Source organism: Procambarus clarkii, chromosome 21 (genome assembly GCF_040958095.1).
Source record: "Procambarus clarkii isolate CNS0578487 chromosome 21, FALCON_Pclarkii_2.0, whole genome shotgun sequence".
NCBI lineage: Eukaryota > Metazoa > Arthropoda > Malacostraca > Decapoda > Cambaridae > Procambarus > Procambarus clarkii.
The window spans coordinates 38,683,270-38,711,169 of NC_091170.1; the positions used below are offsets into that span (position 1 = coordinate 38,683,270).

Sequence of the window (27,900 nt, forward strand, 5' to 3'; positions counted from 1 at the left end):
GGGGACACGGGTGGTACTCACATAAAGGGGGGACACGGGTGGTACTCACACAAGGGGGACACGGGTGATACTCACACAAGGGGGACACGGGTGATACTCACACAAGGGGGACACGGGTGGTACTCACACAAGGGGGACACGGGTGATACTCACACAAGGGGGGGACACGGGTGGTACTCACACAAGGGGGGACAGGTGGAAACCGAGTATGTAAATTGAACCACAGAAACATTAGACATACTTTTTCAGTGTCAGAGTAGCTAACAAATGATTTTGTTTTGTTTATTATCTACCACAGACGCGGCCATACTCTGACAATGGTAACCAGCATATATTCATTTTCTTCTGTCTTCCATGAACAGAGATAGAGATAGACATAAAGTTCAGTTGAACACACAAGGTGATTGTAGGGCATTACCAATGCTCGCCAACATAGCTCCAATTCATACTTTTACGCGTGTCCTGCATAATCAGGGTTCGAGTCGTGTCCACTTACATATAGTACAGTTGGTTATTGAGTAATACACTATAGGTGATTAATGTGTTGCATTAGGCAGTGATGTGGTGGAGGCTGACTCCATATACAGTTTCAGATGTAGATATGACAGAGCCCAATAAGTTCAGGAACCTGTACTCCAGTTGACTGACATTTGAGAGGCGGGACCAAAGAGCTGAAACTCAACATCCACCCCCCCCCCACCCCAAAAGCACAATTAAGTGAGTGTACACACAAATGTCTAATTTTCCTTCCATTTAAATTCCTCTATTATCTTCTCGCTCCTTCATTCTTCATTTTCTTTCCTCCTTCACTTTCTCCTTAATCCTTCATTCTCCATTTTCCATCCTTTATCTTCCCCCCCCCCGGGCCAGTGGGCAGCGTGGGAGAGGGCAGTAATCAGGGTGCTCCCAGGTGGTAGTCAGGTTGCTCCCAGGTGGTAGTCAGGTTGCGCACGTAATAGGTCGCCGGGAGGGTTGGTCAACCATTATCTCAAGGTAAACAATGGACCAGCAACCTGATACTAGGTCGAGTCTGGCCCCACCGGGGACCCGCTACCCGAGACCCGGCGAGTCCTTGATGGAACTTATGGTGGTCGTGGCGGCCCGCCACAACAAATGGATTTCTCTGTTGGATTGTCTAGTGTGTGGATTTGGCGAGGGGGTGATTGGGGAGGTGAGGGATTGTTGTTGGGGAAAGAAGAGGGAGGTTGGGGAGGGTGTGACAGGAGGCGTGTATAGGGGGGGATGGTGTGGGGTGAGGGAGTGTTGTGTTCTGTAAGGTTGCCAAACTGTTTCAGGCAGGACAGTCCTGCTTGCTTTCCAGCACTGTCCTTTGTCCTGTCACACCTCCAGCAGGACGGTAACTTGTCCATTTTGAGGCCTGTCTTAAAAATAATTATAAATGGTAAATAGGTTACTTTAGTTTTTTTTAATTTTGGTTAGCATGTGCTGTTCCAGCGAACATAAAAATTAATGTTCATTTCTTATAATTCTTTATTTTTATCGTATGACTGCATGTATGTATTAACAGCAGTGCGTTTAAAAAAATAGCTTTAGAACAAATTGCATTCATCACAAAATAAATAAATATAAATATATAAATATAAATATAATATATATATATATATATATATATATATATATATATATATATATATATATATATATATATATATATATATATATATATATATATATATATATATAATATGAGAACGTGCATCAAGGTTTCCCAAGGTCGAATTACTGACCATCTTCACGTGGGTTAGTAATTGTCAATATGCATACAATTAAGTTTCCCGTTACTACGGGAAAGTTACTTCATAGTTACCATGTATACAGAGACAAAGGTAATACATATTGATATGAGATACATAGTGAGATACATGATATATACTGGTGACAGAGAGATGTATATGAACATCACCTTGCCCTCCCCCCCCCCCCACACACACACACTACTCTTGCTCGAAATTGGGTAGACAGACAGACAAAGCTGGTCCAGCCAGTGGTTACAGGTCCTTCCGCTGCAGTGCATAACAACCCAGGATATACATGAATGCCTCAAACATTAATCACGGCATAAATTGGTCAGCCTGTGGCCTTAACTGTTCCGTGGGTCATTCATAATACAGGCCTGCCAACCCTCTGTAGTATAAATCGTTTCGCGCACACCATCGACCAAGTCCAAGCGAAGCCTAACGCCGCTTCTCCCTTCACTTGCCACCATTTTTATCGAAGCCTCTTGTTTATTTTTTGACCTCGCATGTGTGTGTGTGTGTGGCAGTAATGCCCCAAGAACGCCACGTATGGGAAGAGAAGAGAGTGAGAGAATGAATGGCAGGAAGGTCAAGGGAAAGGAATGAATTACTAAAGAGGAACGTCGCTTGTGATGTCACCAATTTATTATTGGAGACATTAAACCCCCCCCCCCCCTCCTGTACGTTAAATCTGCCAATTTGCCCCCTTTGCCTTCCACCCCCCTTCTCTAGTGTGTTCGTGGGAGGTGTTAGTAGCATTAAATTACCGCACCTTAATTACCACTACACCTTCTGCTCTGAATTGGTCTCAGCCACCAAGGCCGTCTCGCTGTAGCTAACAGCAACACTTCCGCACCTGAGGAATTTTGGCGTCTCTGTATCAGATGGGCGAGTCTTATTTATTTGTATTTATTTCTATTTGAGTTCTTACATTCTTATAAAGCCACTAGCACGCATAGCGTTTCGGACAGGTCCTTAATCCTAATTTTCCCCATGATGTACGACCCGCCAAATCGTTTAATTAACAACCAGGTACCCATTCACTGCTGGGTGAACAGAACCGTACAGTTAAGGATTGGCGCCTAGTCCATCCTATCGGGCTAGGATACGAACACAGGCTAAATCGTTCGCGAAGCCACTGCGAAGTGTTTTACCTCTGCACCACTACGAGTGGATGCTGAAAAAGGCTCTGAAGCAGGTAAAACATCGTCAAAAGTGCTTTTTTTTGTATACTTTTAACTTCGCTTGTTGGTTGAAGGTAGAGGCTACTGTATGAAACACGAAACACTATAAAATCCACTACTGTATTCCCTTCAATAATGAATTAATTGCTTCCTTCGCCTTACGTATACAGTTCATATATTTGTATGTATACAGTTACATGTATTTCTCCGCAGGGTATATATTTATCACCAATCCCCGGCCATAAATATAGTACATATAATTAGAATTGTAAATATAATTAGTATGATTAAGATAAGTATAATTAGAATTATTAATTGGAATGCTAAACTTGAATATAATATATAATGATAATCATGAATATAATTATTAGAATGATAAACATGAATGTAATATATAATTTATTAAAAACAAAAATAATAATTAAAATACCCATAATAATCTCTCCAAATAAACAGCAAGTAACCTCAATCTTGTAGTAAAGTGTTGTTGTGTTACACTTAAGACCAGAGCTCTGTGTAAAGTGTTGTAGTGTCACACTTAAGACCAGAGCTCTGTGTAAAGTGTTGTGGTGCCACACTTAAGACCAGAGCTCTGTGTAAAGTGTTGTGGTGCCACACTTAAGACCAGAGCTCTGTGTAAAGTGTTGTGGTGCCACACTTAAGACCAGAGCTCTGTGTAAAGTGTTGTAGTGCCACACTTAAGACCAGAGCTCTGTGTAAAGTGTTGTAGTGTCACACTTAAGACCAGAGCTCTGTGTAAAGTGTTGTGGTGCCACACTTAAGACCAGAGCTCTGTGTAAAGTGTTGTAGTGCCACACTTAAGACCAGAGCTCTGTGTAAAGTGTTGTGGTGCCACACTTAAGACCAGAGCTCTGTGTAAAGTGTTGTAGTGTCACACTTAAGACCAGAGCTCTGTGTAAAGTGTTGTAGTGTCACACTTAAGACCAAAGCTCTGTGTAAAGTGTTGTGGTGCCACACTTAAGACCAGAGCTCTGTGTAAAGCTACCTGTCATCCCCCCCCCACCCCCATGAGCCCAACCAGTCCAGAACCTCTTAATAACGTTGTAATTATGCAGACTCAAGACAGCCTAATTTAACCTCGTCTGAGCTTAACCAACTAAAAACAACTTCCATCCTAATTTGAAGCGACTTAACCTGAATCATCCCACGGTTGCTCACTCCTGATAAGTTACCTCAAAGTTCTCCAGCGTCAATTAGCAGGTTATGAGCCATTGCTCACTCCTTATGCGTCGCATTAGTGACGCTATGGATCACAGCACAAAAATTTGTGTGGTCTGGTGAAAATAACGTCACCGCTGTATGTACGCTTTCAAGTTCAATTCAAGTTCAAGTATCAAGTATGTCGGTCAAGCCGACCGACTCAAGGGAGCCGGTCGGCCGAGCGGACAGCACACTGGACTTGTGATCCTGTGGTCCTGGGTTCGATCCCAGGCGCCGGCGAGAAACAATGGGCAGAGTTTCTTTCACCCTATACCCCTGTTACCTAGCAGTAAAATAGGTACCTGGGTGTTAGTCAGCTGTCACGGGCTGCTTCCTGGGGGTGGAGGCCTGGTCGAGGACCGGGCCGCGGGGACACTAAAGCCCCGAAATCATCTCAAGATAACCTCAAGATAAGTATGTTTATTGAGATAAGCAATAAATACATCTCAAAGGGATAGAGTAGCTTAGGCTATTTCTACTCCCCCTAAGTTGTACGCTTTCTGGGAAAAATGACCAACGGTTTCAATAAGGTTATCTTGAGATGATTACAGGGATTAGTGTCCCCGGGGCCCGGTCTTCGACCTGGTCTCCTTTTTTGTTACACACACCCCCAGGAAGCAGCCCGTAGCAGCTGTCTAACTCTCAGGTACCTATTTATTGCTAGGTTAACAGGATCTCCAGGGTGAAAGAAACTACCCATTTGTTTCCGCCTCCTCCGGGGATCGAACCTGGTACCTTAGGACTACGAATCCCGAGCGCTGTCCACTCAGCCGTCAGGACCCCAAGGTGGGTATGTGGCTAGGTTTGTACACTTCTGGATATTCAAAATCACTTCATATTTAACACTTGTCGAAACTTGAGACCAGGATTCATCAAGTACTTGCGAAACCTGTTCATCTTTCAACAATCATGACGGCATTGTTGACATTTATTTAACAGTAAATTTAAATTTTGCCCCAAGGGGCGAGTTTATTGGGTAGCGCCACTCATCCTGTGAGTGGACACACCACCGTAGCAGCATGTACAACAGTTTATGAGCACCGAAGCGCTTTACCAGGTTGTGGATGACAATAATATTTGTCAAGCATTGGATGCTCAAATGCTGGACAAATCCTGGCCCTGGTTTAAAGATGAATCCCTCTGATAGCCTACGCCTTCAACAGCCATTTGTTTATCAAAATGTTGTTAGTGAGTAAACTAAGCCAAAACAGCCGGTGTCTGTAACATATGACTGGCTGTTTGGTAGCGACCTGTTTAGCGTGTGATAGGCTGTTGTCAACGACCTGTTTAGCATGCGATAGGCTGTTGTCAACGACCTGTTTAGCATGCGATAGGCTGTTGTCAACGACCTGTTTAGCATGCGATAGGCTGTTGTCAACGACCTGTTTAGCATGCGATAGGCTGTTGTCAACGACCTGTTTAAAATGTGATAGGCTGTTATCAACGACCTGTTTAAAATGTGATAGGCTGTTATCAACGACCTGTTTAAAATGTGATAGGCTGTTATCAACGACCTGTTTAGCGTGTGATAGGCTGTTGTCAACGACCTGTTTAAAATGTGATAGGCTGTTGTCAACGACCTGTTTAACACGTCATAGGCTGTTGTCAACGACCTGTTTAACACGTCATAGGCTGTTGTCAACGACCTGTTTAACACGTGATAGGCTGTTGTCAACGACCTGTTGAGCAGGTTGTAAGCTGTTGTCAACGTCCAGTTAAACAGGTGCTAGACTGAATGTGTCATCTGCACACGCTGTTGTTGTTGTTAAAGACTCGCTACCTGGAACAAGCAGCTCCAAGCAGCACGGGCTATGGTGAGCCCGTAGGTACTTTGCACACGCGTTGAATGTCTTCGCCAGCTGGACACGTGTTGCATGTGTTTAATCGCCAAATAAACATATTTTCAACACATGTCACCACCACCAACATGCGTTGAATATTATTTCGCCACCATTTGCACACATGTAATATCAATGTCCCGTTTTCAGTTTGTGGGTCGTCAGTTAGGTTAGGTTCGGGCAATTTAATTCATTATTTTTGGGACGTTGTGACAACCCGGGAGACTAGGCTGCAAATTCACTGTATTCACCATAGGCAGGATCTTCGGCCACCACCCAATATAACCCCAACATTTTTTTAACGTCATTTCGTTACACCAATGTAAAATTATTAATTAAAAGTAACGTGGTGGTTTTGTTGGACATTGGCCTCCTCTTCCCGGAGGTGTGTATCACAGCGCCAGGGCAGGACTACATCACCTTGATAGCCCACCGATCTAATGGCTTTCCAAGTTTAGGTGGCGGGGCAGATAACCGCGTCGAGGCAAGGGAGGGGGTCGAGAATGTGGCTGAGAACATAATTTTCAGAGACCAACATACCAGGAAACTCGAAAACGGCTCTTTTAAATTGTATAATAAAAGTTGAGAGTTTGTTTAGTCTCTGAAAACCGTCTGTTACAATTATTTCGTAGGTTAGCAACGACCAATAGTTTATCTCGACAAATATTTGATGTTTTTTTTTGGGGGGGGTTAAATCGTTGAAGTTACTGTCATAACAATTCCATATAGGCCAATTTTTATTGAGAAAATGTTATTTGGTCTATATCAGATTGCACACTTATTTTTATTTGAATAATTTAATGTACACTATAGGCAGCCCCGCTCTTGTGCCAACAAGCCCACTACGGGCTCACCATAGCCCGTGCTACTTGGAACATTTTGTTCCCAGTAGCTGAATCTATAACAACATATACACTATATCTTTATATATAAGAGAATTTCTGTCTGTCCAAACACTTGGGGTTACCTAACCAAAATTTGCAAGGGAAATGGTCTGGGGTACGGGACAGACATAGGCTAGTAAGGGTAGGCCTAAGTTACGCCTTTGCCTTTCTTAATATATTAATAAATATTAGTAATAATAAAGAACACGTCAATTTCATAGGGTCAAGGGTGAGAGTCAAGTGTGCTTAACATTGAGTGTGAGGTTTGTAATGTCATGATAAATGAACTCTTAAGACCCATATAATTGTTTCAATGCTTCTTAATATATTTTCTGAGACAACGGGAAGAGGAGGGATTGGAAGGGAGAGAAGGGGGGAGGGGAAGGATGAAGGGGGGGGGGAAATGGGAGGGGGGAAGGAATATAGGGATTGTTGATGTGGGGAGAGGCCCATTCAACATCCATCAGTAATGTATGTTGAATAATCAAATTCCCTACGTAAATGCCAAAAATCAAAACCTAATAGATTATTAGTCTGGAAATAGGTAGCAACAACGCAGGCAAAATACTGAATAACTTTCGTTATCAGCCGAAATGAACAGATCCACGCACTGGTTAAATTTTGATCCTATCAGGAAAGGTCTTTAGCTAGTTACCTGGGAACGTGTGAACTGACGCTAATTAGGAAGAATAGCGAGAACATGTGTTGATTATCTGTGCCAATTAAAACATTAAGACGAAGGAAAGGAAAGGAAGGAAACTATCAGGGGAAAGTGCAAAGCCATTACGACTATATAGCACTGGGAAGGGGTCAGGATAAGGATTTGGGATGGGACGGGGGGAAAGGAATGGTGCCCAACCACTTGGACGTTCGAGGATTGAACGTCGACCTGCATAAAGCAAGACCGTGCTTCTCGCTTGCGTGACCGTGCAAATATAATCTGATATATATATATATATATATATATATATATATATATATATATATATATATATATATATATGTGTGTGAAAGCTAAGCATGACATAAATAAAATATACCCTACAGCAGGGGTTGCGAACCCTTTTCAGAGCGTATGCCCAAATTGGCGAAAATCCTCTAAAAAAGTCTTTGGCGTGCCCATGGAGGAGGACAAGGGCCTGAAGGCATTCTTTTAAAAAAGTCTTTTTAGGAGACCAATAATTATTTTGAATTTTGTTATATGGTACAGATCTAGGAATAACATGCTATTAATAACTAGCAAGTCAATAAAATTAAGGAATTATTAACAATAATAATAATGGACCTTTTTAAAATAGAAACGAGGAGCCCTGTTTCTTAATTACATATATTGATTGATTTTCTACTACAAAAGTATAACAGTTGAAAATAAATTAAAGTAATTTAGCATGTAAAACTTTTTATATCAATTTTATTAAAATATTTTTGTTTTTAAAACAACCATATAATTACACTTCAAAAAAAAAAACAGTACTGCTATAAGAGTGTTTCACTGGGTAATTAAATACTATGCCAACGAATTTTCAGATCCAATCTGTAGAATCTTTTGGGTAGAAAACTCAGTGTATAGCTGTAGGCTCTATTTATCTATCTCCAACAATTAAATACCCTGGGTTTATTGTATGGATCTGTGGTAACACTTCATAAACAATCTAATATCCAAGGCATATCACTCATCAGACCCTTAATAATGGTTGTAATTAATCGAGGACATTACTAATACTACAGTGACAATATATCTACTAAAAAAATTATACTAGGATACAATAGAAGTGATTGGAAAATAGCATCACATATAAATAGTATTGTAGTCGTACTTTTATAAGTATCATTAAATACATGATCGTATAATAATAAGATTTGCTTCATATTGTTACTTAAAATAAATCGAGTAAAAATAGATTATAGACATATTTTACTCTGAAACTTTTACTGCTGCACCAACGAAGATGATATATCAGCTTTGTATTTGGTGTTTTTGAATGCTATACAGCAGTAGTTTCATTCGGTATAAATACTGTGGTATTTATACGTGACAAAGTTCATCACCGAAAACAATGACTCTAATGAATATGTCGACGAAAATATTATTAATATTTCGGTTGCAAGATTTTTTAGACAAGATTCAGGAACGGAATTCCAGAGTTCAGCATTTCAGAGCTGAAATTTTCCTCATTTTCCGTAAATTCCTGTGTTGATCCCCGTCATTAACCGATCTGCTTCAGTATAATTTTAGTTCAGCTACTTATGAAAAAAATTTTGCTTAAAAAGCCTCCTAAATACAGTGAAAGCCTATCAATAGATATCCAAACTAATTTGCAGATGTTTTCTAAAGCCTGCTTCTTGACCATTGATGTTGGATGCACCGTCAGTTATCACGGAAGCGATTTCCAAAGGTCAGTCTGTTGATTAGTTAACTCTGTTATTATAGCTAGGGCTTAAAGAATCAAGAGGGCGGCACAGCAGGTCGCGTGGCACGGGTTCGCCAGCCCTGCCCTAGAGCCAATATTCCCTGTACCATCATCAAAGCCTCAAGTACAACTGAAAATTCGATGAGCGGAAGCTTATGCTTGAGCGTCGTGATTATTTCATTTAGCCAACTAGCACTTAAGTGGCAGTTTCTAATACCCGCTTTGATGAACGTCAGCGAGTTTCAGTAATTCCTTGAGTGGAAAGTAAGAATACCGAGAGCTAAGTTGGGTTTACCCGTGCGGGAAACTGCCAGGTATGATTAGTTGGCCTGAGGTAATCCGTAGGAGCTGGCCCTCATAGATAGTGCCACCGTGTCGACCTGAGGTGCCAGGAGTACCTGGGTGCCTGCCCCTCTCCCCCCCTGATAATCTTGGTGCTGTGAATGCTGACGTGCCGTGAGACATGATGCTGTGAGAGCCAAGGTGCTCTGAGAGCCAGGGTGTTGTGAAAGCCATTGTGCTGTGAGAGCCAAGGCGTTGTGATAAATAAGGTGCTGAGAGAGCCAGGGTGATGGGAGTGCTGGGAAAGCCACGGTGATGGGAATATTTAGTTGCTATGAGAGCCATAGTTATGTGAAAACCATGACTGCCTAAGAGCCATGGTGATGTGCTAATCATGGTGATATAAGATCCATAGTGATGTGCTAGCCATGGTGATGTAAGAGCCATAGTGATGTAAGAGCCATAGCGATGTGCTTGCCATGGTGATGTAAGAGCCATATACGCTGTATGGTTTTATTTTTACATTAAAGTAAATTAACTCTGAAAAAATCAATTACAGTACCAACATTACAGTTTAGCAGAGTAATATTTTTGAGCGTTGTGCATTGTGTTTACTGACAGGTTTACACACATGGTAGTTGTACTAGGTAGTGTCCACCTGTCAGTCAACTGGTGTACAGGTTCCTGAGCCTACTGAGCTCTATCATATCTACATTTGAAACTGTGTATAGAGTCAGCCTCCACCATATCACTGCCTAATGCATTCCATTTATTAACTACTCTGACACTGACAAAATTGTATATAAAGCCAAGTGCTTCAAGCGTGTATTGCATAGCGCGCACACAAGTATTTTGTAGGGGGAGGGATTCGATTCTTTTCGTCTATTGCTCGTTATCATTTTTGGGCCTGAATGGTAATTACTGGATAAAATTAGATTAATTACATTGCGTCAATAAACGCAAACAATTATATTAGTACATTGTAGTACAAGTCAAACTTGTAATATCAAATTAATTAAGGTAAGACTCCGCAAGTCCAACTAGCATCTGATCATCTCTTAACTCCCTCACATTGGTTAGCGTGCCAGCACACTGCTATGCACATAAGTTTGTTAACAAAATAAAATTCCTGCAGTTTAATTTTTGGTGCACATTTAGGTACTGTAGATTTGTATTTATGCAGCTACTCTAAATTATGTGAAGGGGGGGGGGTTACAGTATGTGTCAGGAAATAGGTACGTGATGCCTAAAAAATCTTCATCACACAGGATGATTAGTCAAACAGGGCCATGAAATCAGTAGTCTGCACTGGCATATTTTGGATACGTTATGAGGATATCCTCAAGAACACGAGAGTTAATAAAGTAATTGTAAAGCTCCAGGTACCTCATGCCGGGACGGGGGGAGAGGGGGGTCTGTATTGTCTAATGACTGGACATTCAGTGATGTAGTGTGGGAGATCATGACCCAGTTCCTGCTCACAGAGTTTGCACCTGGAGTGCTCAGGATTGGGAGATCCATCACTTGTAGCCACCTGCCACAGGTAACGGTAACCCAAAAAATTGTTCTTGTAAACTAGATCAGAGACACTCTTAAAGCTTTATGTGGACTAAATATTAGAGTGGCGTTAATGAGGATTTTAATGTTTTATATTGACATAAAATGCAAGAAAATTAAGAATACAATAATTATGCTACTTTCTGATTACATTTTTGTGTGTGGATAGGCATGTAGGAGGGCAGTAGATAAAATATTTAAATTCTTGCGAGGTAGGATCAGGTATAACATTTGGTATTTACGGCTCATGCTCAGTGATGATATGGAAAATTTGTTTACTGAGAATTATATAAAATATATATAAATGTAATAATTTCCCCTGTAAATTAATTTAAATATAATCTCTAAAATTATAAATCATTTAAAGAAAAAAAATATAAAATTTAGGGGTTTATGGTTCATGCTCTGTGATAATATGAAAATTTGTTTACTGAGAATTATACTACTGTATATGTAATGTAGTATTGCCTTGTAAAATGTATATATGATATATATTGTATTTTCTTAATTAAAGATAAAAAAACTGATCCTGGCAACGTACTGTGTCGCACAGCCTGGTGGCCGTTTTGTGCTGCCAATATACTGTACATAGATTTCGGATCGAGACAAATCATAGCCTTTTATACTGGTGCTTTCAGGCATTTAGGAGGCAGTAATTTCTCTTCAAGTATGGGGTGCCCAAAATTTGTCAATGCAGGCTACTAAATATATGGCCCTGTGTGACTAATCATCCTGCGAGATTGGGACTTTTTATTACCACTGCTACCTTATTCACTCTTGTGTTGATGATATCCTCAAAATGCATCTGGAGTCTGCCAGAGCAGACTGCCTATCACATGCCTCTGTTTGACTAACCATCCTGTGTGATGGGGATTTTTTAGCTTCACGTAGTTAGCTTTTTTTGACACTGTATTCCACTTCATATAGTCTAGGGTAACTGCACAAATGCAGATGTACCTCACGTATTAATAATAAAAAAAAAGTATGGGGTGCAAAATAATAAAAAATTAAATGGAATTAGACCTGATTGTTTGGAACAATATACAGTAGTTTTAACAGAGATGAGTACACTTAGGTCTAATTCAACTTCCTCCTTGTTAAATGCTAATTTGGCTGCAATGTCTGTGTCATTCTGGGGGTTTATATTTATATGAGATGGTATCTATACAAAAGAGATTTTAAACTTTTTAATCTGTGCAGCGAGCAGGTTATTTATATCTGCTATTATTAGGTTCTTATTGTCGATCTTGCAGAAGTTTTCAAATGCTTGAAAAACAGGCTTTGAATCACTGAAATTCATTCCCCGTGATTTTTACTGTACTTGTAGCTAGTTGCAGTGCAGCTAGTTCTGTTTGTGCAGAGCTCAGCCACTTGTTTAATCTGTGACTAAGTCTGTGTGCAAGTATTATTTTTTTTATATAGTTTCAGCGTCAACATATATGTCAATTAAACAAAAATGGCTGAACAAAAGATGTGTTGAATTAAGCAAACTCGACTACCGCGTGTTTCCTTACCTCCGGAGTGCTAGGCTATGTGCGCTATTTTTGTTTCACTAATCTCGTCTTTACCTTCCCGCGTGACGCTTGTTTGTCCAATTTGAGCAATACCATACAAGCTGTGTGCCTTAATTTTATCAAAGTGAATTAATTCAGACTGACGCGAAAGATTTTCGTATATAGTATTTCGTGCTGCTGTCACCAACCTGTGTATTAAAAATTCCTAATGTTGTGTCTTGTTTCTTTGTTTTTCGGCACTGTTCCCAGTAATATATATTTTTTTTGCTAACATTTCGGAATAGTAACTCGGTGGGCACACTATCCAAGAGTGACGTTAATTCAACATTGGTAACGTTGATAACGTGGAAACGTTCAACGATGAGAACGTTGTTCCAACATTGATAACGATATTTCAATATTTACAACGTTATTTTCAGCGTTGAATTAACATAACATTTGAATATTGTGTCTACTGAGAACATCGTAACACTTTGCTAGCACTATACAAATCACTAATTGAAGTACAAACTCGGTCAAAAATTGAATCAATATATTGCAATGTGCAACTCGAGCACGCTGGTCAAGGCTTCCATCAAGAGTCGTTTGTGTTATGGGTTGGTGGCTGGCGGCAGCGACCAGTGGGAGGAAATACTACGTAGTCACTTGTCATTTGGTGTTTACAATAGTGATTTCGCGGTATTGACCTTGCAGAATCTGACACTAACTCAATACAAATGTTGTCGACTTGTGTGTGGTGAATGCAATACTGGTGGCTAAAAGAGAAAGTGGCAATACACGTTGTTGAGATTGCTTGGGGAACAGCGCTCGGGTCGGGAGGAAATTGAACTGCGGAATTCGCAGGTACGTTAGTTATTCGGTGTGCTTGGGTTTTCCCAGTTTAGATAGCATGGAAATACATTTAACACTTAAGAGCGGGGGTTTAATTTGAAAAGGGGGCAATTGTTATTTTATTGTACGTTATTCTTTTTTTTTAACAGTAATAGAGATTTTTTTGCTGGAAGCAGCCTAATGGTTTTATTATGTCATGCGCAACGCGATATTACTTCAAAATAATTTAAATAATAAATAATCCTATGAAGGAATTCAATTGGTGTTATAATAAATCGTTAGTAGTTTTATTCAAAATTGCTTCTAATATTTTTTTCTGCAATGAGTTGATATAAACTCATTTTGGCAATATCTTCTACCTAGAATTATTTAGTTTTGTTCTTATAAACAAAAGAGCTTTCTCAATTCAGTTGCAATTCATGTTCCTTCATTTTGAATAGCAGTCTCTTGATTCTAGTGATTTTACGGAATACACTTTGTAATTACCTCATTGCTGACACATATTTAAGCTGTTTTATGGTGATTATATTGATTTAAAATGGTTTAACCGCTGAAATTTTGCATATCAGAATAAAAAAGATTGCCAGTGTCACATTACCGTGATGCCGGGGGATGGTGTTTGACTAAACTAAACCTCATATAACATAAACAAACCTAATTTATCATAACACGTCATTTGCCCCCATGAAAAACATCCCTCAAACCTTGAATATGTTAATTGAAGTATTCTTAAGTGAAATTTAAATTGAAATAAGTATATTGAGGTAAAATACACACTAAGGGATGAGGTAGCTCAAGCTATTCTCACCCCGTTCAGCACATCGTGTTAATACATACACAGACACACAACACACAGAATAAACATATTACCGAACATTATGTGAGATAAACATATACATTTCCTATTCTTGAGCGGTACTTGACATTCAGATAAAAGTTCCATTAACCAGAGTTCACAAATAATTGATTGTAACTTAATTTTCTGACATCCATCACAAGTTTTCAATTCAAGCATGAATATTTTATCAGTCCTAATTTCTATCTAGCCTAGCCTATGCAAATTAACCATGTAATGACGTAAAGTTTAGCATTTACTTTATTAAACTAAATGTTTTATCTTAGTTAACATAAATAAAACAAACTGATATTTTAACTTTTATGTTTCATTGGTCAAGTGTTTGCATGTTAAATTGTGTATTAGAGAATGTTTTTGCCTGTGTGGGGCGTGTAAGTAAAGTTTTTTCCCGCGCGTTTGAGGGCGTCGTCCGCGCCCCCGCCACAGACGGCCCGGACTTACCTGCCTCAGGTGTTCTCAGTGCGTTCCTGCGGCCGCCCTCAGGTGTTCTCAGTGCGTTCCTGCGGCCGCCTCGGGTGTTCTCAGTGCGTTCCTGCGGCCGCCCTCAGGTGTTCTCAGTGCGTTCCTGCGGCCGCCTCAGGTGTTCTCAGTGCGTTCCTGCGGCCGCCCTCAGGTGTTCTCAGTGCGTTCCTGCGGCCGCCTCGGGTGTTCTCAGTGCGTTCCTGCGGCCGCCTCCTGTGTTCTCAGTGCGTTCCTGCGGCCGCCTCGGGTGTTCTCAGTGCGTTCCTGCGGCCGCCTCCTGTGTTCTCAGTGCGTTCCTGCGGCCGCCTCGGGTGTTCTCAGTGCGTTCCTGCGGCCGCCTCCTGTGTTCTCAGTGCGTTCCTGCGGCCGCCTCCTGTGTTCTCAGTGCGTTCCTGCGGCCGCCTCCTGTGTTCTCAGTGCGTTCCTGCGGCCGCCTCCTGTGTTCTCAGTGCGTTCCTGCGGCCGCCTCAGGTGTTCTCAGTGCGTTCCTGCGGCCGCCTCAGGTGTTCTCAGTGCGTTCCTGCGGCCGCCTCCTGTGTTCTCAGTGCGTTCCTGCGGCCGCCTCCTGTGTTCTCAGTGCGTTCCTGCGGCCGCCTCAGGTGTTCTCAGTGCGTTCCTGCGGCCGCCTCAGGTGTTCTCAGTGCGTTCCTGCGGCCGCCTCAGGTGTTCTCAGTGCGTTCCTGCGGCCGCCTCCTGTGTTCTCAGTGCGTTCCTGCGGCCGCCTCCTGTGTTCTCAGTGCGTTCCTGCGGCCGCCTCCTGTGTTCTCAGTGCGTTCCTGCGGCCGCCTCCTGTGTTCTCAGTGCGTTCCTGCGGCCGCCTCCTGTGTTCTCAGTGCGTTCCTGCGGCCGCCTCCTGTGTTCTCAGTGCGTTCCTGCGGCCGCCTCCTGTGTTCTCAGCGCGTTCCTGCGGCCGCCTCAGGTGTTCTCAGCGCGTTCCTGCGGCCGCCTCAGGTGTTCTCAGCGCGTTCCTGCGGCCGCCTCAGGTGTTCTCAGCGCGTTCCTGCGGCCGCCTCAGGTGTTCTCAGCGCGTTCCTGCGGCCGCCTCAGGTGTTCTCAGCGCGTTCCTGCGGCCGCCTCAGGTGTTCTCAGCGCGTTCCTGCGGCCGCCTCAGGTGTTCTCAGCGCGTTCCTGCGGCCGCCTCAGGTGTTCTCAGCGCGTTCCTGCGGCCGCCTCAGGTGTTCTCAGCGCGTTCCTGCGGCCGCCTCAGGTGTTCTCAGCGCGTTCCTGCGGCCGCCTCAGGTGTTCTCAGCGCGTTCCTGCGGCCGCCTCAGGTGTTCTCAGCGCGTTCCTGCGGCCGCCTCAGGTGTTCTCAGCGCGTTCCTGCGGCCGCCTCAGGTGTTCTCAGCGCGTTCCTGCGGCCGCCTCAGTTGTTCTCAGTGCGACTGAATGCAGTCACCTCGTGAGACGAGGCGAGAATGCAGTAGACGATCTCGTGAGTGATAAATGATTTCCACGTTGTAGTATGTGTGTCCCATTCCGTGTGTCATGTAATATGATGCATGCACACTCTGGGTTTTGTTTAAAGTCTCGTCAATTCGAAATAATTGTAGTGATCACCGAGTTTGTCATCTCGTGTGTGAGGTGTATTTTTGTAATTTACATTTATTATGTGTTTCTAATTTAAAATAAGGTACATTAACTGGAACCAGGGAAGCAGAGAGGCTTTGTTGATTATCATTTGTGTGTGTGTGTGTGTGTGTATATTATATATATATATATATATATATATATATATATATATATATATATATATATATATATAATATAATATAGTATATATATATATATATATATATATATATACTAGAATTAACCTGAATTCAGCAAGACAAGGGGCCAGATTCATGAAGCAGTTACGCAAGCACTTACGAACGTGTACATCTTTCCTCAATATTTGACGGCTTTGGTTACATTTATTAAGCATGAAAACTTAAACGGAAGTGACGTCACACTGGTTACAGTGTGCCTTTTAAATGGAATCTTGATTTGCAAGACACCCTAATGTTGCAACCTAAGAACCTTAGCGCGCTATCTTGTTTGTCTCATAATATTTAGGGTGGTGCTAAAAAAAAAAATTCTTTTAACTCTACATTATTTGTCTGAAGCGGCGTATTTAGTGTGCGAGGCTGCAGGCTATAAGCTCCTGGCTATTTTTACTTGGCTCTTACGTTGGGAGAAGGTGAGCCAGGTTTCTAGCAACCTTAAAAAAAGACGTGTGTAGTCTAGGTGCTCTCTTTCATAGTCGTTTATATAGTCTGGGTTTAATTTATATATATTTGCATCCCTGTTCACGTATTTTCGCAGTATTCCATTAACCTCTGTTCCGTATGGTAACATAGTTTCATACACGCTCAAATTAGTCCTTTATCTAGTAAGTATAAATAGTATAATTTAATATATAAATACTTCCCGAAGCCATCATGGTTTTGTATCTATTTGAATAACTCCGAGTGAGAGGAATTCGTCTTATCCTCAGATTAGGCAAAATTGTAATTAATTTTGTCAATAAAGATGTTAATAATAATAATTTGGCTATCGAGCATAACAATATATTATGCATGATTTTTAATAAATGTAATTTCGATTAGCCTAGGTCTGAAGGTCTTAGCCTAGGTCAAATATTTGTATTAAATTAAGTGACCTAGGTACACTTAAGTGGTCTAGTTTGTCTAAAGCTTCCAGCTGTCCAAAGTATTAATAGTTGTATACAATATCTGTGTGGAATTGCCCGCCTGTGTGGTCCTGACTATATCCCAGGAATCCCAAAGTTATATCCCAAAGAGTCCCAGGGATACTTTTCCCACTTTGTTCTAATTATCTTGCGTACAGTCGGCTATTAAATTTGTTATATTGTGGGTTCAATATATATATTTTTAAGGATTAGAGCAAATCATAGAGCCAGACTCAGCGGCAGCTGTGACAGTCCCCAAACACCAAACAAACCTGATATTTATAAACTGCAGCATCTCAAAGTTAAGAAACTATACAGGTTTGAGCCAAGCGAAAGGTTTGAAGGCCTTAGAGTTGTTATTGAAGAGGATATGAAAATATTTGTACGAATATGAAAGTGTGTGTGTAATATGTTTGTGTGTGTGTGTGTGTGTTTACTAGTTGTGTTTTTTCGGGGGTTGAGCTTTGCTCTTTCGGCCCGCCTCTCAACTGTCAATCAACTGTTTACTATTTTTTTTTTCTCCACACCACACACACACACCCCAGGAAGCAGCCCGTGACAGCTGACTAACTCCCAGGTACCTATTTACTGCTAGGTAACAGGGGCACTTAGGGTGAAAGAAACTTTGCCCATTTGTTTCTGCCTCGTGCGGGAATCGAACCCGCGCCACAGAATTACGAGTCCTGCGCGCTATCCACCAGGCTACGAGGCCCCTGTGTGTGTGTGTGTGTGTGTGTGTGTGTGTGTGTGTGTGTGTGTGTGTGTGTGTGTGTGTGTGTGTGTATATATATATATATATATATATATATATATATATATATATATATATATATATATATATATATATATATATATATATATATAAAGGGGTACCACCTCTTGTGTAACTGTGGGGACTCGTACCCTCGGAGAAGGGAATAAAATGCATTCACCTCTAAGAACTTGTCGATTGTTTCTAAATACATAAGAGTATTTACGTCTCCTACCACCCCTTGTTTTATTATTGTATACTTTATTGTGCAAGGTTACACAATTACACAACTAATTGGTTACAAAATGTGGACATTAAGGTGAAAACAAAGGGAGTTTGTTCCTTTTTGAACAAGAGTTTTATGACTTATGATTTCCCCATTCTGGTTCTTACGTTGATAGAATAGGTAAAAGTGTGTGTTATTAACTCTATTTTTTTTTAATAATGATTTCTAGTTACAAATTTGGAATGGATATGGGTAATATTCTTTCTCTAGTTTTAAGCAATCTATATATGAAGTTCTATGACACAAGACTATTAAGTATAAAATTGTCTCTTAAATGTTACATGGTTTCGTTATGTTGATGTGCTTATGGCCTAAGAATGGAAACTTGGTCACATTTTTATTAGTTTTAAATAATCTAGCCCCATCTATTAAGTGGAAAGTGGAAATGGAATAAGACAACTCTTTACCATTCTTAGTTGGGGTAATTTGTAAATGTGAAAAGTTTTCTGGTTAAAGAAAACCAACAAATGTTGGGTCTTGTGTACAGTTTTACTCATCTCGTCATCAAAGAGCAAAACTAGCTGTATTTTATTTTACGTTTCTGAGGGCACTAGGGACATGTAGTCCAGAGTTTATAGATATTAGTGCCATATATATATAATCTAGGTTTCAATTTAAATACCCCAAGTCATTTCTTGATAAAGCTAGCCAAATTGCTCGTAACTCATTGGTTTGTAAAAGAAAGACGAATTCAGTATTCTGCCATTTCCTGATAACTTCAGGGAAATTCCTAAATTACTAAATTTAATATGAATATAGCATTTAGGAATCTTGACTAAAAAATGCTCACTAAAAATTCTCCAACTAGTTGCAATGGATGTGTGTAAAATTCCATGAAGAGGTTGTAATAAGTTCTATGTTGGCAAAACAGGTAAACATCTTGACCAAAGAGTAAAAGAACACAAATATAGTATTAGGTCAGGTCAAGAATCCAATGCATTGTTTGTTCACCCAAGGGATTGTAATCAGTCAAGTGACTGAACTAATTAACGCAAAATTGTGGAGTGTAAATGAGTTACTGAAAGAAGTATTATTGAATCTTCATGTATAAAAAGTAGTGATTTAGATTAATATTAATGTAATTTTAGGATTATATAAATTAACTATATAATTGGTAAGATTTGTGATAGGTATCAAATTATTTAAATATTTAAAGAGTAATTGTGTAGTACGTTTCAAGAATGAAGAAATACCCAGTTTATCTTCTCAGGTGTAGTGGAGTATATAATCCCAAACCAATGACATCTGTCTCTATTCCCTATTCTATATAGAGAATAGTATGTGTGTGTATATATATATATAATAAATATTTATATATATATAATATATATATATATAAATATATATATATATATATATATATATATATATATATATATATATATATATATATATATATATATATATATATATATATACACATATATACACACACACACACAAACACACACATTATATATATATATATATATATATATATATATATATATATATATATATATATATATATATATATATACACGACTCATGCTCGGGGAAGATATGGAAAATTGGTTTACTGAAAATTATATAAAATATATATAAATGTAGCATTTTCCCTTGTAAATTGATGTACATATTATCTTCATATTGTATAATATTTAGTGAAGAAAAACCAGTCGTGATACAGATCAAATAACACAACTACAGGTTAATACTGCGCGTACGATTATTTACTATATACAATATATTGGTAAATACACAAGAAAATCAAAGTAATCTTTTTTTAATTTATCAGCCGTTTTTATTAATTTTTTATCTTTTTTCATTTAATCAATTTAACCTTACAAATAATAATAATAAAAAAATATTTCAGAGAATATGACAAGCTTCCCTTCAACGTTGAGTAAGGTATTCTCATTTCCTCGGGCAAGCCAACCTCGCCTCGCTAACACGATTAGGCTACCCAAGTGTTTCATGGCCAGTTCCTCCCTAGCACTTAAAAACCACTAACAGCAGCATAAATTGTCTGTACCGCTGTTTGTCTTTTTACCCTTAAATTCACGATGTTTTACATTCTTTGTTTTTGATGACAAGACCCTAACTCTGGTCCCTTTTTATTCCTAATAGGCGTATATAATGTATGTACTCAGTTGTGCTTTGCCGGAATTGAGCTTTGGTTCTTTGGTCCCGCCTCTCGACTGTCAATTAACTGGTGTAGAGATTCCTGAGCCTATTGGACTCTATCATATCTACGTTTGAAACTGTGTATGGAGTCAGCCTCCACCACACCACTGTCTACTGCTTTCCATTTGTTAACTACTCCGACACTGAAAACATTGTGTAATATCTGAGGCTCATTTGGGTACTCAGTTTCCACCTGTGTCCCCTTGTTCGTGTTCCACCCATGCTAAATAACATGTCTTTGTCCACCCTGTCAATTCCTCCGAGAATTTTGTAGGTGGTGAATTTTGTAGAGGATGTGTATATATATATATATATATATATATATATATATATATATATATATATATATATATATATATATATATATATATATATATATATATATATAATAATTTTTTGTTTTTTAATACCACCTCTGGCTGGAAGAAGGGGGACCCATAGCCTCGGAGGAAACCACACATAACGCATTGGAGGGAATGTAGGTCCCCTCCAATACAGTTTGTGTGCTTTTCTCCTACCACCCTTTTTTTTTTTCTTCTTCTTTCTTTCTTTCTTTCTTTCTTTCTTTCTTTCTTTCTTTCTTTCTTTCTTTATTGTGTATTTAAAGGTCACAAAACATACAAGACAAATGCCTAAAGGTTATGGATCTCTTGAAGCTCCTCCGCTTCCAGACAGGAACCGAGGACGCAGCAAGCATTTCCCCTCTGGATCGCCACACTGAGACGCTGAAACAAAAAACTGGAAGCCCTTGGGTCTCTGGTGACGTCAATGAGCTTGGAACCCAATTCCTTGAGAAATCCCAAGGCACTCTTGCCCCAGAGGCCATGCGTCTCAGACGCTATGGGAACAAAGAGGTATTGACCTTCCAGTCGCCTGTACTTGAGTGATTTTGCTGTTTCCCTGTTCCCTGTATGTATAATATATATATATATATATATATATATATATATATATATATATATATATATATATATATATATATATTATTTATCTCTCACTTGTACCATCAGAGCCTAGAACCCACGATCACTGAAGTGAAAGACTGGAGTTCTACCCACCAGGCTGTGAATACTCACAATAAGAGTGTCCCAAAGAGACACCACTTGTGTCAACTGGGAACTGGGACTTTAGGCCTATTCTGGGGTGCCACTTGAGTCCGGAGGTATTTGTACGCTGGTGACTATAACGTACAAAATTAGACGTATTAGTTGAGAGAACGGATTGGTGTGTTGGCAGAAAATGGTGCGCTGAATGACAACTATTTCACATACCTATGTTCGGTCCTAAAGCCTAGCTTTAGAAAATAAAAGATTAAGAATTATATAAATTCAAAATATAGTACTGCTAGGCTTTTTGTTTTTATTATGTACAGTATATGTTTTGAGGTAGAGGATGCCTGTGCGTGTTACTTGTGTTTAGTCGTAATTCAGTTGTTTAGGATAGTTTAAGTTTAACATTATTTGTTCTCAGTAAAATTTAATAATCTTTCGAATTAAGCATTTGAGACGCACAGTGTATCCTGAATACGGAAGTAAAGGCAACACATAAATTTTCAAAAATAAAATAATCTCATGAAGATTCTGTTGGTTCTTAAAAGTTGTACATATTAGAATAAACATCATAAAACTAAAGTTGTTTCTGTAAAATCCTAAACCTTGTCTGATACATTACATTCTCATTTACCCATTCTTCTACAGAATACCAAAAAATCCACATTACTGATATTTGCATATTTCTATTATACTTTTTAGATGTATTACCGTGATTGATGTATAAATCCAATATTCAGAAAAACCATCAGTGGTGCTATTATAGTTCTGAGTGTGTATAATGCTTAACACTGTAGGTTTAACATTAAAGAAATAACAACCAATCTATAATAATCCTAATAAATTTTTTCTTCTCGTTTTACAGTGGAAGAAAATACTGGCCACGGAGACTCACCAGCTCACCTCAACAACGATGTCACACCTTTTAGTGAAAGCAGCAGCAGGAACAAAGTTCCTGGGAGACATGGCGTCTTCACTGGCAAAAACCCTCATTTGTACAACGAAATTTCGACCAACGACATTTTCCTCGCCACTGACGGCGAGTCTGGAACAAACAACGAATATAACTTGGAGGCGAAGACTATTGTTGTGAGTGTTGGTGCTCAGGAATTGCGACATAGTAATAGTACCTATAATAGTATGAGTAGTAGTAATAAGCAGACTGGGAGAAAGTGCATCGTCAGTGGAGGTGGAGGATGGGTTCTTAATGGAAGTACTGGTTTGATAACACGCAGGAGGTTCACTGACAGCCACCACCAGACAACGAGCAGACTCTTAGATGAAACTACAACGAGGCAGCAGAGCACGAGTAGAAATGAAGCTACTAGACACCGCGTCGTGAAGATCAAAGAGTCTGAAGCGACGAATGAAATTCAATGTCGAGACACGTTGAGGGTTAACAAAGTACAGATAACAAATGAAAAGGGACATAGAAAATTCCTGGTGTACACAGGCACGAAGAAAAAGGTGGAGAACAAAAGTGATAACAGAGGTGAAAGGCGAATCATCATCTACACGAAGAAACCTACGAAGGAAACTGATAAGAAGAAAGGAAGAGTAAATGATAGACTACAAACATGTAGGAGGCAAGACGACCACCGTCGCGATATTTCTCAGACGACAGGAGCAAGAGACAATGCAGCGATATGTGATACAGAAAAATGCAAAGAAGTCGAAATAACGCTGGCAAGGGAAAATGAAAGATTGGCTGTTCAAGGAAAACAGGCGTACGACAGCAGGATGCAGATGCGCTCAGCAGAAAATAAAGGCTTTGTTAGAAGCCTGAAAAACTGCGAGTCAGTCGGGGAGACCACAAAAACTTATGAGCGATGGGGAAAGGCAGGACTAAGAACATACAAAGGAAAGACAAACCCTCGCAGTGTAGTAAACGAGATGAGGAAAAAGGTTTTTAAATTCTGCGAAGAAACCGAAGATAAAGCCAAAATGTTAAAAGATAAGAGGGTAATGAAAGAAAGAAAACATTGCACGGAAAACAGAATGGTGACGTCAGTGAGCGCTAGACTAGTAATGCAGGGAGTGAAACACAACAAAGGTACAAAAAATTCGTCAAAAACGGAGAAAGAAAGATCAATCACACAAGAAATAAATTATAGGAAGCGAATTCAGACTTCATCCAAAGGAGCCATTGAGGGGCACATGATGATTGGTGAAAAACAACACACCAGAGAAACCGATGATGCCTTTGACAAATTGTGTAAAGGAATTTTGAAGACAAATATACGACACGGCAGAGAACACGAGAAGAATCACAATCCATCAAACGAAAGCACAATAACACAAGGAGTCAAACATTGTAGAGATAGCAAGACGATCGCAATAGTAGAGGGAATACAGAAAACGATGAACACGAAACATGAGAGAAGAAAAAAGATGGATCTGCAAAATATGGGAAAGAAGGGAGTAATGTTTCCAGGACCAAAACTATGCAAAGGAATGCAAACATCAGCTCAGGGAAAGGGAAAAGGGGTGACGCTAAGAGTAATTAATAAACAACCGGTCAAAATGACACAGACAAAAGAAAGGGTACTGGTCCGAAAGGGTACCGCAGGCGGAAGAATAACGGTAATAGAGGAAGGATGTTTGTACAAAAGATTAGTACTAAAAGACAGTACAGACACGGAACTGGTGGCTAAGGAAAATGAAAATAGTGCGAACGAAAAACTAGTGTTGAAACGCGTAGGGACTAATAGTGAAAGAACAATAATAAAAAGAAATGAAAGATCGGTGGTTAAAGGGGGTGAAGCTAATGTGCTCGAGACGGCGGTAACTGTTAAGGAACCAGAGCAAAGTTGGGTTGGCAATAGGAACTGCCCGATCATTATCAGCGGCGGCGAGGGCGAGCAGGGCGTCATCAGCCCACCGGCCCCCGATGGCACGCCTTACACCATAAAGCTCAACTTGGCGGGTCTTATCCACGTGAGGCCGACCATCGTCATCATCAGCACAGGTAAAGGTAAGTGTGGCTTAGCTTCCTCTTTGTTCGTCCTTGCAGAGTGACGCTCTGCCTTTTTATATTTTGAGTTTGATAGATGAATGTTATTTAGCAACTGGCAGATCTGTTATACATTAGTTTATATAGCAGCTGGCTACCATTATACATTGATTTATTTAGCAGCTGATTGCTTTTTTATGCATTGTTTTATAAGCAGCTGACTGCTGTATTGGTTTATATAGCAGGTGATTTGGTTTATATAGCAGCTGACTGCTTTGTTATACATTCTTTTATATAGCAGCTGACTGCTTTGTTATACATTGTTTTATACAACTACTGTATAATAGTATACGATTTCATAGTAGTTGGCGGCTCTGTTATACATTGTTTTATTAAACAGCTGACTACTGATATACATTCCTTCATATAACAGCTGGCCCACTATTAAACACTTAGTTTCTTTTTCTATAGCAGCTGGTTTCCCTGTTAGACACTGATATAAAAGCCGGTTCCAATAATTACCTGTATTGGAATATCAAATTTAGATGCTGGATAAACTACACACACTATAAATATTTTTTTATTCACGAAGAAATTAACTAAGTACTCTCTAGCAGGTTTGGGGCTTGTACACATCACAATTATATTAGTACAGAGGATCTTGTTATATCTTGAGATGATTTCGGGGCTTTTAGTGTCCCCGCGGCCCGGTCCTCGACCGGATAGTTAAAATTCATAAAGATTACAATGTTTGGTTTGTACATTTACGCGAGGCTACTAATACCAGTATCATTACTGTCAAATATTACAGCTAATAAAATGTTTGAGGTTTGCAGTATTTGTAGTGATTAGGGAGTTGATAAAAGTTGTCAGTGAAAAAATATGACCTAAAACTAGTGAAAATTTTTTTTATACTATAATTAGTGGCCTACTAATAATAGGTTGAAATAATGACATCATACAGGTGATATAGTTGTATATATATTAATAGGTGATCTAGCACAATTCCCTGACATTACATTACCCTAATGATTTCAGGGCTAGTCTATGTACACAGTTATTTAACCGATGCCTGTTAGGATGTGACCAGCTGGTCAGGATTGCATTTCACCTTTGTAAACGCACATTAACGATGTTATGTAAAAAGACACCTCGAATACTGTTTATGTAGGACAGGCGTAAATCTGTTTGTTTTTAGGTTATATTAGCATTTTAAAGCATACAATCACCTGTGGTTGATTGTTCAATAAATCACTGTTTAACAGATCTCTAACCCTGTCCACGGAGGACAGTAGAAAATGTATATATGCTGGTTAGCATTTTAAATGTGTGGCCACGTCTGTAGTAGAAAACAAATCACCGACCACCCGGCCTCTCGTTGCCACAACGTCATAAAGAGGTTGTACTAAATTTCAATACCTAACCCAACCGAAGACCACAAATAGAAAACAGGACAATTCGTCAATTTTGCGAGCGGCTATAATTTATAGTTACATATTACCACATACTTCGCCGGGTTTATGAGGAAGTAACTGTGTACGCAACCCTTCTTTCTTGAAGCTCAGCATCCCACAAATGGATTACCAAAACCGCCACTGTGCTCGGAATGTATAATATTCATCATCTCTAACAAGAGAGACAACGACAGTTTCCTGCCCCATGGGAGATCACACCTTTCCAAATTACTGCCCCCCCCCCTCTTTTCTCACCCTAGAAGTTGACTTAAGAAACAACCCATGCTTCGACAAGAAGCAAAGTACAAATGGGTTAAGCCAAATTGATGGCTTGGTCAGAGAGCGCTCCCAACTTATACTGATGGCTCCTTGCACCAATCTTATAGTGCGGCTGGAAGTGGAGTAGTTGTGACAGCGAGAAATGGCTCCTTCTCCTATGAAGGTAGCGCGCATATAAATATTTGGGCCTCCACTCTTCAAACAGAATTGGTTGCCATAAGCCTTGCATTCGAGCGCGAATATGAATCCAAAGTTGACACCCTAATTGTAAGTGATTCCTTGTCATCCTCAAGGGACACTTACAATTGTCCCTTAGCTCCCCAAGGAACAACAGTGACATGCGTGTGTTCCTGAATCAAGACACAGATATAATAAAATAATCAATGATTGAGTCAGAGTTTGTCTCCTGTGGAATCCTTCCCATATTGGTCTCCGAATGCATGATAGAACTGATGAGTTAGCCAAAACTTGCTTATAAAGAGGGAATTATCATCTTGGACTGCCTTTCAGCAGCCTGAGGGCAGTAATATTCCGGGAACATCAACAAAATCTCGTAGATTTGAGGCAAAGTGAAATTCACATTAGTTACTCCATCTATCATCATTCTATTATGCAGGAAGAACCGCACATCTATGGGTCATCCAATAAGGTTAGCAAACTTCTAGATGTTACCACTGCTAGGCTTAGGGTCGGCTACAAGTACCTCTGTATGTTTGTAACATCTGCTGATGAAGACTTGAGTAAATGTAAACTGTCAGTAGAACTGTTCACATACTTTGCGTCATTATATAATGGAATGTGAAAATATCGCGGAATTCAGAGATAACACCATCAATGGAGTCCAAGAAATGTGTAAGTACTTCATTCATAATGATGTACTGCCAGAAATCTTAGCCAAGATCCAACGTTTGCTTACTGTAGGTGCTGCCTGCACATGACTGTAAAGCTGCCGCCCAGTTGGGTATGAGGTGCACAATAAAGAAAGAATTATTTTTATTATTTAATAAATATACATAAAGAAATTGAATTGCTACGCGCACTAATATTAGAGTAATGGAAGGATGAGGGGCTCAGGACAGTTTGTAACTTAAATTAATCATGCCAGTCGCTAAGTGGGTGTTGTTTTGGAGGGACTATAACCCCTCTGGTGTCCCCAGGTTCAAAGCCGTACTCGAGTTATGAAGTTGATGCTGTAAATGTGAAATTGAACCAGCCTCTCGATCATTCACAATGTCACGAATATGATGTACTAAATTGCCCGAACCTAACCGAGAACCCGCGAATAGAAAACGGGACATCACGTAAATACCAGTTTTTAATGGCAAGTGAGATGAGCAAAAATACAGTTAGGAAACTTAGCACGACGTCCATGTGGCGAGCAAATGGATTACGTGTATCGTAGTAATGGACATAATATTGTGCAATGTGTTGAATCCTTAAGGATAAACATTTTCTTTTAGGGTCGTTGCATTGTCGTGTTCAAAGGTGGAAGCG

At 39.9% G+C, this 27,900-nt stretch overlaps 2 protein-coding genes across 2 annotated transcripts in view; both read left to right on the forward strand.

The window, feature by feature from the left end:
- Window positions 1–16,200, forward strand: part of LOC138367282 (uncharacterized) — a 41,653-nt gene extending 25,453 nt beyond the window's left edge. The window contains exon 5 of the mRNA XM_069328701.1: window positions 14,681–16,200. Coding sequence (XP_069184802.1) covers window positions 14,681–16,200 — 1,520 coding nt within the window. The remainder of the gene's footprint in view (window positions 1–14,680) is intronic.
- On the forward strand, window positions 13,294–27,808 carry LOC138367283 (uncharacterized). Its single transcript, XM_069328702.1, has 3 exons — window positions 13,294–13,491; window positions 22,586–24,694; window positions 27,564–27,808. The coding sequence occupies exons 2-3, from the start codon at window positions 22,861–22,863 to the stop codon at window positions 27,806–27,808; spliced, it is 2,079 nt and encodes a 692-aa protein (XP_069184803.1). The 5' UTR covers window positions 13,294–13,491; window positions 22,586–22,860.
- The last annotated feature ends 92 nt before the right edge of the window (window positions 27,809–27,900 follow it).